The sequence below is a fragment of the Homarus americanus genome, unplaced genomic scaffold (genome assembly GCF_018991925.1).
Source record: "Homarus americanus isolate GMGI-L3 unplaced genomic scaffold, GMGI_Hamer_2.0 scaffold25827, whole genome shotgun sequence".
Lineage (NCBI taxonomy): Eukaryota > Metazoa > Arthropoda > Malacostraca > Decapoda > Nephropidae > Homarus > Homarus americanus.
The window spans coordinates 2,612,375-2,625,276 of record NW_024738300.1 but is presented as its reverse complement, the minus strand read 5'-3'; the positions used below and the strand labels follow the sequence as shown (position 1 = coordinate 2,625,276).

General features: G+C 41.4%; 1 protein-coding gene across 1 annotated transcript in view; it reads right to left on the bottom strand.

Annotated features, from left to right (window-relative positions):
* Positions 1-3,814: 3,814 nt before the first annotated feature.
* LOC121874003 overlaps positions 3,815-12,902 on the bottom strand; it is a 44,688-nt gene continuing 35,600 nt past the window's right edge. The window contains exons 11-12 of the mRNA XM_042377882.1: positions 5,095-5,211; positions 3,815-4,496 (exon numbers count right to left, since the gene is read on the bottom strand). Of these exons, the coding sequence (XP_042233816.1) occupies positions 4,077-4,496; positions 5,095-5,211 (537 nt within the window). The 3' untranslated portion in view covers positions 3,815-4,076. The remainder of the gene's footprint in view (positions 4,497-5,094; positions 5,212-12,902) is intronic.

Genomic DNA, 12,902 nt, shown 5'->3' with positions numbered 1-12,902 from the left:
TGATGTTGGATGGTGTTATATGTAGTGATGATGGATGGTGTTATATGTAGTGATGATGGGTGGTGTTATATATGTAGTGATGATGGATGGTGTTATATGTAGTGATGATGGATGGTGTTATATGTAGTGATGATGGATGATCTTATCAGAACATAAGAAAATAAGGAGTCTGCAATAGGCCGGTTGGCCTGTGCATGACAGCTCCTGTCGAGAGTTACTACCACTCTCTATCATCCATGAATCTATCTAGCCTCTTTTTGAAACTTTCCAGAGTTCCTGCACTTACTACAAAGTTGCTAAGCTTGTTCCACTCGTCCACCACCCTATTTGTGAACCAGTTTCTTCCTATCTCCCTCCTAAACCTAAACTTATCCAACTTGAATCCGTTGCTCCGAGTCCTATCCTGCTCGGATATTATAAGAACTTTATCTATATCCCCTTTATTGATTCCTTTCACCCACTTAAATACTTCTATCATATCTCCCTGCACTCTTCGTCTTTCCAGGGAATGCAAGTTAAGTTTCTTTAACCTATCCTGATATGGAAGGTTTCTAAGTCCCGGAATCATTTTTGTCATTCTTCGCTGCACCGACTCTAGTGAATTTATATCCATTCTATAATAGGGGCACCAGAAGTGAACCGCATAATCGAGGTGCGGCCTGACTAGCGCAAGATATAATTGCAATAAAACTTCTGCACTCTTGTTACTTACACTTCTAGATATAAAACCCAATACTCTGTTTGCCTTATTTCGAACATTAACGCACTGTTTTCTAGGCCGTAGGTCCGGGCTTACAAGTACCCCTAGGTCTCTTTCACAAGTCGACTTCTCTAGGTTGATGTTGTTAAGGCTGTATGCATTATTAGTATTTGTTCTTCCAATATTAAGTACGCTGCACTTGCTGGTGTTGAATTTCATTTGCCATTTTTCAGACCTCCCCTGCAATTTATTTAGATCCTCCTGTAATGCATTTGCATCCTGCCCTGAAATAATTTGCAGCCCTATTTTGGTGTCATCCGCAAACCTGCTTATGTCACTGCTGATCCCAGTATCTAGATCGTTTATGTAGATTATGAACAAGAGTGGGCCTAGTACTGACCCCTGGTGAACCCCACTGGTTACACGGCCCCACTCAGATTTAACACCATCTACGCTGACCCTCTGCGTTCCATCGGTGAGCCATGATTTTATCCAATTTAAAACTTTCCCCTCGATACCATGAGCCTTAATTTTTCTCAGAAGCCTCTGATGCGGTACTCTGTCAAATGCTTTGCTAAAGTCTAAGTAAATAACATCGTAATTTTCGTCATTATCTACTACCTCGAAGACTTTCCTAAAAAACGTTAGCAGATTTGTTAGACAAGATTTTCCCTTTGTAAACCCATGTTGAGAGTCGTAGATTAATTTGCTCTTCTCTAGATGCGATCGGATGCTATCTGCTATAATTGATTCAAGAAATTTCCCCACTACTGACGTCAAACTGATCGGCCGGTAATTTGACGCTGATGCTCTGTCTCCCTTTTTGAATATGGGTACTACATTTGCCTCTTTCCACAAGTCTGGCACAACTCCAGTGTCTAATGATTTTGTAAATAAGTTTACGAGGGGTACGCTAATCTGTTCCCTACACTCTTTCAAGACTCGAGGGAAAATTTCATCCGGCCCTGGGGATTTTGTTTTCTTTAGTTTATTTATCTTCTTAAGAACATCTTCTTTTTTGATAGTGATATTCTTTAATTTCTCTTCTTCCTTTCCCTTAAATATCAGATCCACCTCTGGAATTTCATCTCAAATTTCTTCTGTGAAAACTGATAAGAAGTAGCTGTTTAATGCTTTGCTCATGTCTTCACTGCCATTTATCACTTCTCCCCTCCCTGACTTTAAGGGCCAAACTTTGTCCTTGACCTTTGTCCTATATACCTGGAAAAATACCTTGTAGTGATGATGGATAGTGTTATATGTAGTGATGATGGATGATGTTATATGTAGTGATGATGGCTATTGTTATATGTAGTGATGATTGATGTTGTTATATGTAGTGATAATGGATGGTGTTATATGGAGTGATGGATGGTTTTATATGTAGTGATGATGGATGGTGTTATATGTAGTGATGATGGATGGTGTTATATGTAGTGATGATGGATGATGTTATATGTAGTGATGATGGATGGTGTTATATGAAGTGATGATGGATGTTGTTATATGTAGTGATGATGGATGGTGTTATATGTAGTGATGATGGATGATGTTATATGTAGTGATGATGGATGGTGTTATATGTAGTGATGATGGATGATGTTATATGTAGTGATGATGGATGGTGCTATATGAAGTGATGATGGATGTTGTTATATGTAGTGATGATGGATGGTGTTATATGTAGTGATGATGGATGGTGTTTTATATATATATATATATATATATATATATATATATATGCAAGTAAATCACTGTAGGTGCTCGTGATCCAGGTATATGCTAATAACCACAAGGAAAAAAGACAACACCGACTTCCCAAGCGCTTTCGTGTAATTCACATCTTCAGGGGTGAGTACAGACTAAGTTGAAGTACAAAGCAAGGTATATATATACAGTTGAGGAGGGTGAGATCAAGTCCACAATGGTCAGGTCACTAGGTAGTGACCCTACTAATCTTCAAAAAGAAGTGCAGCAGTCAGTAGTCAGGTCAGAGGGTAAGATGACCCTCACATACCTGACCATTGTGGAACCTGATCTCACCCTCCTCAACTGTATATATATACCTTGCTTTGTACTTCAACTTAGTCTGTACTCCCCCCCCCTGAAGATGTAAATTACACGAAAGCGCTTGGGAACTTCGTGTTTTCTTCTTTCCTTGTGCTTATCAGCACACACACACACATATATATATATATATATATATATATATATATATATATATATATATATATATATATATATATATATATATATATATATATTTCCATATTCAGGGGTGAGTACAGACTAGTTTACTCACCCCTGAAGATGTGAATTACACGAAAGCGCTTGGGAACTTCTTTTCTTTCCTTGTGGTTATCAGCATATACTAGATCACGCGCACCTACAGTGATTTACTTGCATATATATATATATATATATATATATATATATATATATATATATATATATATATATATATATATATATATATATATATATATATATATATCCTGTAGATCCACAATCAAAACGTGCATAAGATAAATCTTGATTAAATCACACAGGGAAAAGGGAAACAATGAAGCACCTTAGCTTTCGTCTTTATTCAAGACATCTTCAGAGGCAACTGAATTACATGGACAGAGAGAGGCTTAAATACACAGGGTGACCTTACTAAACATGAGATCAGGTCAAAATCATGACATCCACTAATCCGCACACCAGCACCACCACACAAGCAGAGGAGCTTAAGAGAAAGGGCGACGTGACTAGTCAAGTTAAGTCAGGTCAAAAATAAGGGACCGACTAATCATCTATCCTACATCTAACTCCAAGGTTTTCAAAGCATTTTTAACCTTGGGCCACTGACAAATAAATTTGTGTAACATATTATGAGTCTTGTACTGAAAAGGTCTTGAATATAGACGAAAGTTACGGTAATCCATTGTTTCCTTTTTCCTTGTGTGATTTTATCAATATATATATATATATATATATATATATATATATATATATATATATATATATATATATATATATATATATATATATATATATATCCACGATGGAAATGTGAACATGATAAATCTCGATAAAACTACACAGAAAAGGGAAAAAAACTGGAGCACCTTAGATTTCGTTTTTATTCAAGACATATTCAGAGTCAACTGAATTTACTGGGACTGAGAGGGGCTTATATACAAGGGGTGACCTCACATGACATCAGGTCAAGTCAATAACATGGGATCCACTAATCCACACACCACCTCCAACGCATGTGGTGGCATCCATATTGAATTCTTCTCTTTTACCAGTAAGCTAAGATTTGATACGACCTTTGTCAATATTGCCTGTTCACGTCTAGTAGTCGAAAGAGTTGATGAATAATGCACTAAGTACCATGAGAGGTCGGGGATTTCTGGAGATGTATCAGTATCCAGCAGAAACATCCTACTGTTGCCAACACCGGGAACGAACACAAAGATATTGTATTCATTGTCTTAGCTGTGTTTGATCTATTCCTTTTGTCATCGAATTCGTTTGCAGCCATGAGCTGCCCAGCAGTCTCTACAGGCGTGATCTTACGTGCACTCTTAAATACAGAATTAGACGAGTCTCTGGAGAGTTTTTCTTGCATCCTCTGATTCTCGATGAGCACAAGCATCACGATGATGAGGAAGTCGGTGATGATGAGGGTGACGTACCAAATGTCAATAAGCTTGAGGTAGGCGGTCTTAGGGATGGACTGACTGGTCTGTGTGAAGAGTGCTGCCAGCACCAGCAGGGACGTCAGCGAGACCATTATGCGGTCCTGTGATAAAGTACATCTTTGTGAGCTGTTGACGAAACGTGCCAATTAGCATTTTTTTTATTGCTCTAAATTAATGGAAATTTGTTCAAATTCGTTCTGTTCCATGTGAGGCGTCGATTACCATCATAATTTAGCAAAATTATACCTAAAGTAAGTAAGGTTAGGTTAGGGCAGGTTAGATACAGCATGAAACTTTTCATATACGAATACATGTATTTTTATGACCTGCTTAATCGCTTATTACCAGTCAGAGTTTTCAAAAATGATAAATATAGAGGAGTTATCGCTAATCGGCAATCATCCCTATTTGGCCAATGAAGCATAACACATACACATCTTCGTGGTGTAGATTAATAAAAAAAATTTTTTTTTATTTTTTTTCATCCACCTAGGCCCCGTTGTGGGTCGATGACCTGTATATATATATATATATATATATATATATATATATATATATATATATATATATATATATATATATATATATATATATATATATATATATATATATATATATATATATATATATATATATATACTCAGCTCAATGTATAATTGTACTGTAAATCACCACAATGTAAGCAACGTTATACCATACCGTAAAGTCGTCGAGGTCGAAGAAGAAGGTGAGGTAGCATATGGTGGCCATGAGCAAGCTGGGCACCACAGCGTTGCCGATGTAATAACCATATTGGTTCTGGAACACCAACCGCAGCTGTTGACAAGGAAACCAACTGTTACCACAACAGCCAAACGAACCCTAGGAGAAACATCAATAGAACCCGTAACGTTATGGAAGTTATACACTGCTCCTTTAGCGTTAATTAAACTATCAGTGGCTTAAATAGCTGACATCAGTGCAGGGAATAAGAATATGTTTGGACGTTATGTATAATCACTTACCATATATTAGAGCATCATTGCAGTCCTGTAATTTCGTTAGTTGACCCTCTTTATTTGTTAGAACACTGATTCTGTGTGTGTGTATGTGTGGGGGAGGGGGGTGGGTTGCTTGTAATAATAATAATAATAATAATAATTCACGATTTATTAAAAGAGCGTGGCAACCAGAAAGGTGAAAATATACATTTACATAATTGGGGAATTGGATCACTTGATTGACAAATAACACTGGTCTACAAAAAAATATTTTTTTTTCTGGCATGAAACCTTTTAACTGTTTTTTACTAACTTTAAGGTGCTGAATCCAAATCTGATCTCAGATTTGCTCCATCACGTAACGTGCCAGAATTTACTGAGCTACCAGAGATTGAGGATATAGACCGGAATTCACCTGTTTCTACGGATGAAGATGAAGAGACTGATCTTTTCAAGCCATCTGGTGAAGATTGTGAAAAGCCAACGTTGTTTACTCAGTCAGAATTGAATGATCTGGTCAGAGATCTAAATTTGCCAAAACAGTATGCTGAATTGTTAGCTTTCAGGCTTCAAGAGAAACGACTCTTAAAACCTGGCACGAGTGTCTCCTTTTATCGCAACAGAGAAGAGCAACTGCGGAAGTACTTTCATTCATATGACCAGCTTGTTTTTTGTAATGATGTAGAAGGACTTCTTCTCTCCACTACCAGCATATGATAGTAAGGATTGGAGACTTTTTATTGACAGTTCTAAAAGGAGCTTGAAATGTGTTCTTCTTCATAACGGAAACAAGTATGGTTCAATTCCAATCGGACATTCTGTACAAATTAAAGAAGAGTATGAAAACATTAAGACTGTTCTAGAGAGGTTGCAATACCATGCTCATGAATGGTTAATTTGTGTGGACTTGAAAATGGTAAACTTTCTATTGGGCCAGCAAGGAGGGTACACAAAATACCCCTGTTTTCTGTGCTACTGGGACAGCAGGGCTACAGCAGACCATTGGGTGAAAAAGAATTGGCCACCAAGACATAGTTTGACGCCTGGTGACAAGAATATCATTAACGATCCTCTGGTTGACAGGAAAAACATTGTCCTTCCTCCTCTGCACATAAAACTTGGTATCATGAAGCAATTCGTCAAGGCTCTTGATCATAGTGGAGAGTGTTTCAGATATATATGCTCAACCTTTCCAAGTCTTAGCGACGAGAAGAAAAAGGCAGGGATTTTTGATGGACCTCAAATAAGAACACTACTCAGAGATCCACACTTCCTTACAACAATGACTGAGGCACAGGCAAGAACTTGGAATGCTTTCTCTAATGTGGTGCGGAACTTCTTAGGGAACAAGAAAGCGGACAACTATCAAGAAATTGTGGAAGAGCTGCTCTTGAGTTTACAAGCACTTGGATGCAGAATGAGTATCAAGGTTCACTACTTACACAGTCACCTGGACGAGTTTCCAGAAAATCTGGGAGAAGTGAGCGAGGAGCAAGGGGAGCACTTTCATCAAGACATTAAAGTAATGGAAGAACGTTACCAAGGTCGATGGGACTCGAACATGATGGCGGACTACTGCTGGAGTTTGATGAGAGACATTCCAGAAGCTGTACATAAGAGATCGGCCAAAATGAGGAATTTTATGTAACTGTAACTTGATCTTAATACTTGCACTATTTCTACCGTACATTAATTGTTTTTTTTCACCCTTCAATGTTACATTTAAATATTATATGTGCATTAACTTTCCAATTTGATATTAACAATTTTTGGTTATAGAAAAATACAAATTATAATGCTGAAAAAATTTATGTATACATGTTTAAACCGTCAATTTTGATCCAAAAGTTTACGTTTCCCAGCAAAAGTGCAATATGGTATATCTCAAAAACCTGATGTGATAGACAAAAACCAAAGTCATATTTGGATTCTGGACCCCAAATTTACTTAAAATCCGTTTAAAAACCTTGTGCCAGAAAATTTTGTTGACCGGTGTAATGTAAGTGATACAGATATGATATATAATAACAAAGAGGGGAGAAAGTAATATTACGGGGCATTTCAACACAGTAACAGTGCAAAAAATATGATTGGCTAGGAGTGAATACACTGGTCGACTACTAGTTGTTGATAATTTTTACATTGTTTGGGACTGGACTGTTCTTCCAGTGATCAGTACGTGCTCGTATGTGCTGCATGCGGTTGTGGTGTCGAAAAGTAATTGGTGGACGAGGGTTCTCGGTTGGAAGCAGGAGCCAGTGTCGAGGATGATATAGAAGGTACTCCCCAAATTTGCCAATTAAATCATGGTAATGATCAGAGGTAGCCGAGAGGGTCAGTGTGTTGAGCGCTTCTTGATAAAGTAGGAGGGGGAGACAATAATCTTGCACGCCTTCTTTTGCACTTTTTCTAGGTTTTTCCGTTGTGTGGCATTTAGGGGGAAAGACCAGGCAGGGGAGGCATAGGTGAGCTTAGGGAGTATGAATATTGAGTAAGCACTGAGGAGCTCGGGCGCTTGGACTCCAAGGGATTTGAGTCGGCGGAGATGGTGGAGACGGAAACTGGATGATTTGACAATTGTACTGATGTGTGTTTTCCAATTTAGCTTGTTGTTTCTATTTACACCCAGGAGCTTTGTGGAGTCCACGTCCTCGAGTATGTTGGGGCCAAAAGTTATGGAGGGAGGTGGAACAAGGTCAGAGGAGAGGTTGAAGTGTATAACCATGGTCTTGGTTTGGTTGATGGTGACATGGTTGTTGGTGGCCCAATTTTGGTGACTATTCATTATATTCTGGAGGGCGCTGTAATCGGAAACCGAGTTGTTCACACTAATTCCAATGGTGGAGTCGTCGATATATTTCCAGTGAGAAGTTTCTCTTAGTGCATCACTGATAAGCGTGAGGAAGCATAGCGGTCCCATCTTGGTGCACTGGGGAACGCCACAGGTGAGTGACTGAAAGGTGGAGCCAGCCTCTTGAAAGCGAACAGCTTGGCGTCAGTCACTAAGGAAGTCTGTAAGTCATGGTATAAGACTTCTCCAAAACCCGAGGTCGATAGCTTTGTTGACTATTAAATTGTGGTCGACTAGGTCAAATGCCTTGGTGAAGTCAATGAAGGCGACAGCCACAGACGTCTTTCATTTTTCTAGACGGCGGTATATGTAGTCGATAAAGGTGATAAGACAGTGAGTGGTGGAGGAAGTTTTTATATTGCCAAATTGCTGAAGATCTATGGCGCCTGCAATATCAGCATAGGCACAATCAAAAACGAAATTTTTGCAGAATAAACCGTGTATTAGGGTGATGGCAATGGGTCGTAGCTCATTTAAGGATTGTGGGTTCAATGACTTGGGCACTGGTGACACATATGAGGTCTTCCAATCAGCTGGGCATCCTGCTTGACTGATAGAAGCATTGATGGAGGAGTTAGTTCCGAGAATAGCTCTTTGTAGAGTTTCATTGGTAAGTCAATGGGGGTGGTGGAGCGTTTTAACTTCAGTTTGTCCAAACGTTTTTCACCTTCAAATTCTTCCACTAAGTCAGTGGAAAATGGGGCTGGTAGGTAAGCAGAGAGACTGAATGTGTGAAGGCGGGGGAGCGTCTGGCATATGGTTGAGTCACGATTAGTGAGATGGATAAGGAAGGGGAGGGGGTGTGTCCTATTGTTTAGTCCACAGAACTCTTTCAACTTACTATACCACTGACTGATATTGGTCTGCTTCAGGTGTTGCAGCTTAATTGGGTAGTAACACTTCTTTGAAGCGCATATTTCAATGATGGCTTGGCTGCGAAGGGCGCTGTAGCGGTTGTGGTCATTGAGATAAAAGGCGGTGTCTCTCTGCTGCATAATTCTTCTGATCCGAGGTGTGATTCAGGGTAGGTCAGCCTGGGCTTCTCAAGGAGGAAGTAGTCTGTGTGTGTGTGTGTGTGTGTGTGTGTGTGTGTAATAATAATAATAATAATAATAATAAACGGTTTATTAATAGAGTTGCAGCCGGTGGCTGAAAATATATAAACTTACATGTGATTTAGACATAATGATATGCGTGAATACATTTACAGGGTTGTAAAGTACATAAATCAGGAGTTGTTTACTATTTTAACAATAGATGGGATGGTGTTATTCTTATATCTATCGGTGCGGGCTCTTATGGGCTGAATTTTGTTGTAGTGGCTGACTGCGTGAGGCGGGCGGGGGACTGCCGGCGGCAGGAGGTGGCGATGACGAGGGAGGTGCCAAACCTTGCTAGTGCTTGGTGGTGGAGGTCATTGAGGGATGGCATTTCCAGGGTGGAGAGAGCGTTGTTGTAGCCAGAGTAGTCTGCACCGAGCATGATTCTGCAGGCCCTCTTCTGTACCTTCTCTAGCTGACGTTGTTGGGTGGAGTTGAGATAAAAAGACCAGGTTGGTGACGCATACGTTAATTTGGGGAGAATAAAGGCGTTGTAGATAGTCCTCAGCTCTGGCATGGGTGTCCCAAGTGACTTGTTTGTGAGTGTGTGTGTGTGTGTGTGCTCACCCCACATGGGGAGGGGGCTAAAAAAGGTGCCCTAAACATAACCTGCCATAAAAAAGACCAACCTGATTGAGCAACCGCACCAAGTAAGGTCATTCCTATGCGGTCGAAAACACAATCAAAATCACAGATCCAAGCAAAAACAATCTATACAACCACCTATGGTCGTTCCATGGAATGTCAGGACCCTCCTGGATCCTGGCACAAATGAGTGTCCTGAAAGAAGAACTGCCCTTGTGGCAAAGGAGCTGGCTAGGTATATCATCGACAAAGCAGCCATTTGTGAGTCCCGGTTCCCAGACGAGGGTCAACTCACAGAACGGGGTCTGGCTACACCATCTTCTGGAAGGGTAAGCCTGCTGCAGAGAGGAACAGCATCTATGGAGTTCGCTAACTAAAATGGCTATTGGGATCAACGAGCGCTTCATGACGATCCGAGTCCCATTGAATCACTCACATCAGGCATTTTTCATCAGTGCATGCGCCCCAACATTGGATGCAAAAGATGACATCAAGGAGGCCTTTTACGCCGACCTCGACAGAGTGCTAACTTCTATCCCCAGAGAAGATAAGGTTATGCTTCTTGGTGATTTCAATGCCAAAGTTGACAGAGATGCCGACATTTGGCACGGAACCATAGGGAAAAAAGGACTAGGCAAGTGAATCCAAACAGCCTACTCCCCAGCAAGTGTGCTGCACACAACTTCACTATCACCAATACCTTGCTTAGGCAGGCCGACTAGTTCAAGAGTTCGTGGCAATACCCATGATCCAAACACTAGCATCTCATTGACTACATCATTGTCAGCGAAAGAGATCGCCGAGATGTCTTCATCATCCGTGCCATACGTGGCTCAGACCACTGTGACACTGATCATCAGCTCGTCAGTGCCAAGATTTCACTTCACGTCGCCCAAAACGGCAAAGGCAGCAAGCCTCCAGAAGAGGTTTTAACACTAAGCATCTGGAGGATCCAGCGGTAGCACATGTTTTCAGAGAGAAGCTCGAAAATGGGCTGATAAGCAACCCAACAACAAAGAACCTAAATCCTTGTGCCGACTGGGATATTCTCGACGCTGTCATGACAAAAACCTGCAGAGAGACCCTCGTCCATATCTAAAGAATACTTCAGGCAAGAAGAAAGCAGCGACCCAGTGGAAACTTGCAATCTAAAGAACGACTGGTTTAAAAATAAATCGTGTGAAACACAAAAAATGCAGAACCGTACAAGATGCATAAATTTTTCAATTGCACTAAAACATTTTATGGGCCAATCACTCGTGGCGAGGCCATCCTCCGCTCATCAGACGGTAACTCCATAATTAAAGACGATGAAGGCCTTCTTCAGTGCTGGAAAGAGCACTACCACTCACTGCTCAACCGAAAAACCTATGTGGATGTCCTGACTACCCAGTAGGCCCCTCAGCATCTAGAGCTGACCCACCTCAGCTATCCTCCATCCCTGGATGAGGTAGCTACTGCCATCAAACAGATGAAAAATAACAAAGCCTCATGGCCTGATGGAATCCCAGCCGAGGTGTGCAAAGCAGGAGTACCTCTACTCACTTTCTCCTGAAGAATATATGGGAGAAGGAGGAAATCCCTCAAACTCTTAAAGACGCCTCCGTTGTCAATATTTATGAAAACAAGGGAGACCTGGTCACACTGTGACAACTACTGTCGGATCTCGCTCCTGTCCGTAACTAGCAAGATTATTGCCCGAGTCCTCCTAAAAAGACTTCTTCCTTAGACAGAAAACCTCCTCCCTGAATCTCAATGTGGCTTTAGAGTTTAGACCATCACGTGGCACCACTGACATGATCTCTACTGCCCAGCAGATGCAGGAAAAGTACAGAGAACAGCGTCATGACCTGTACATAGCCTTCATAGCCATAACCAAGACCTTGGACTCGGTCAACAGGGAAGCCCTCTGGTGGACCCTCAGCCGTTTTGGTTGCCCACCAAAATTCTTCGTCAATGTGAGGGAACTCTACGATGGCATGAAAGGCAGCGTCCTGCACAATGGCACCCAGTCTGAGTTCTTCCCCATCCAAACGGGGGTTAAACAAGGACGTGTACTGGCACCAAGTCTCTTTTCCATTTTCTTCGCTGCCTTCCTTCCTCGTGCCAGTGCCAATTTAGCCGGCGAGATGGACATCGAGTGGCGGATTAAGGGTCTTTTCAACATAAGACGACTCTAGGCAGGAACAACGGTGTCTGCCGCTTCCATTACTGAACTTCAGTATGCAGATGACCTCACCCTCGTCTCTCACACTGAACGCTACCTACAGGAGATCCTGAACACCTACGCAGATGCGTATGCACACTTCGGCCTTGAGGTGAATGTACGTAAGACTCAGATTCTCTTTCAGCCTGCCCCTGGTTCAGCCACACCTCCACCATCCATCCATCTTAATGGTACTACCCTCTCTAATGTTACCCACTTTCGATATATCGGCACCCACCTGTCCACCACCGCGGACGTCGATGAAGAGATTCATCATCGGATCAAATGTGCATTTCCAGCCTTTGGCAGACTCTGAAACTGTGTCTTCAGCTGTAGGGAGCTGAAATTATCGACAAACTTACCCGTATATCGAAGATTGGTCCTCCCCACCCTGCTATATGCCAGCGAGACGTGGGTCACATACAGGAAGCATCTCATGGCACTTGAAAACTTTCACCAACCTAGTCTACGTTCCATCCTCCGAGTTTGCTGGGTAGACAAGAGAACAAATTCCTGTATTCCTTGGTGACACCAACTGTAGAAGCATCGAGGCTACCATTATCCATGAACAACAATGCTGGACTGGCCATGTTACCCGCATGAACGACAGTAGATTGCCAAAGTAGCTACTTTACAGTCACCTAACGAATAGTAAACGTAACGCGGGCGAGCAAATGAAAAGGTGTAAAGATAGTCAAAAACAAAACTAAAAAGTGTCAAATCGACCCCCTCACCTGAGAGACGATTACTCCACACCGTAACGGTTGGAGGATCACCACACAGGA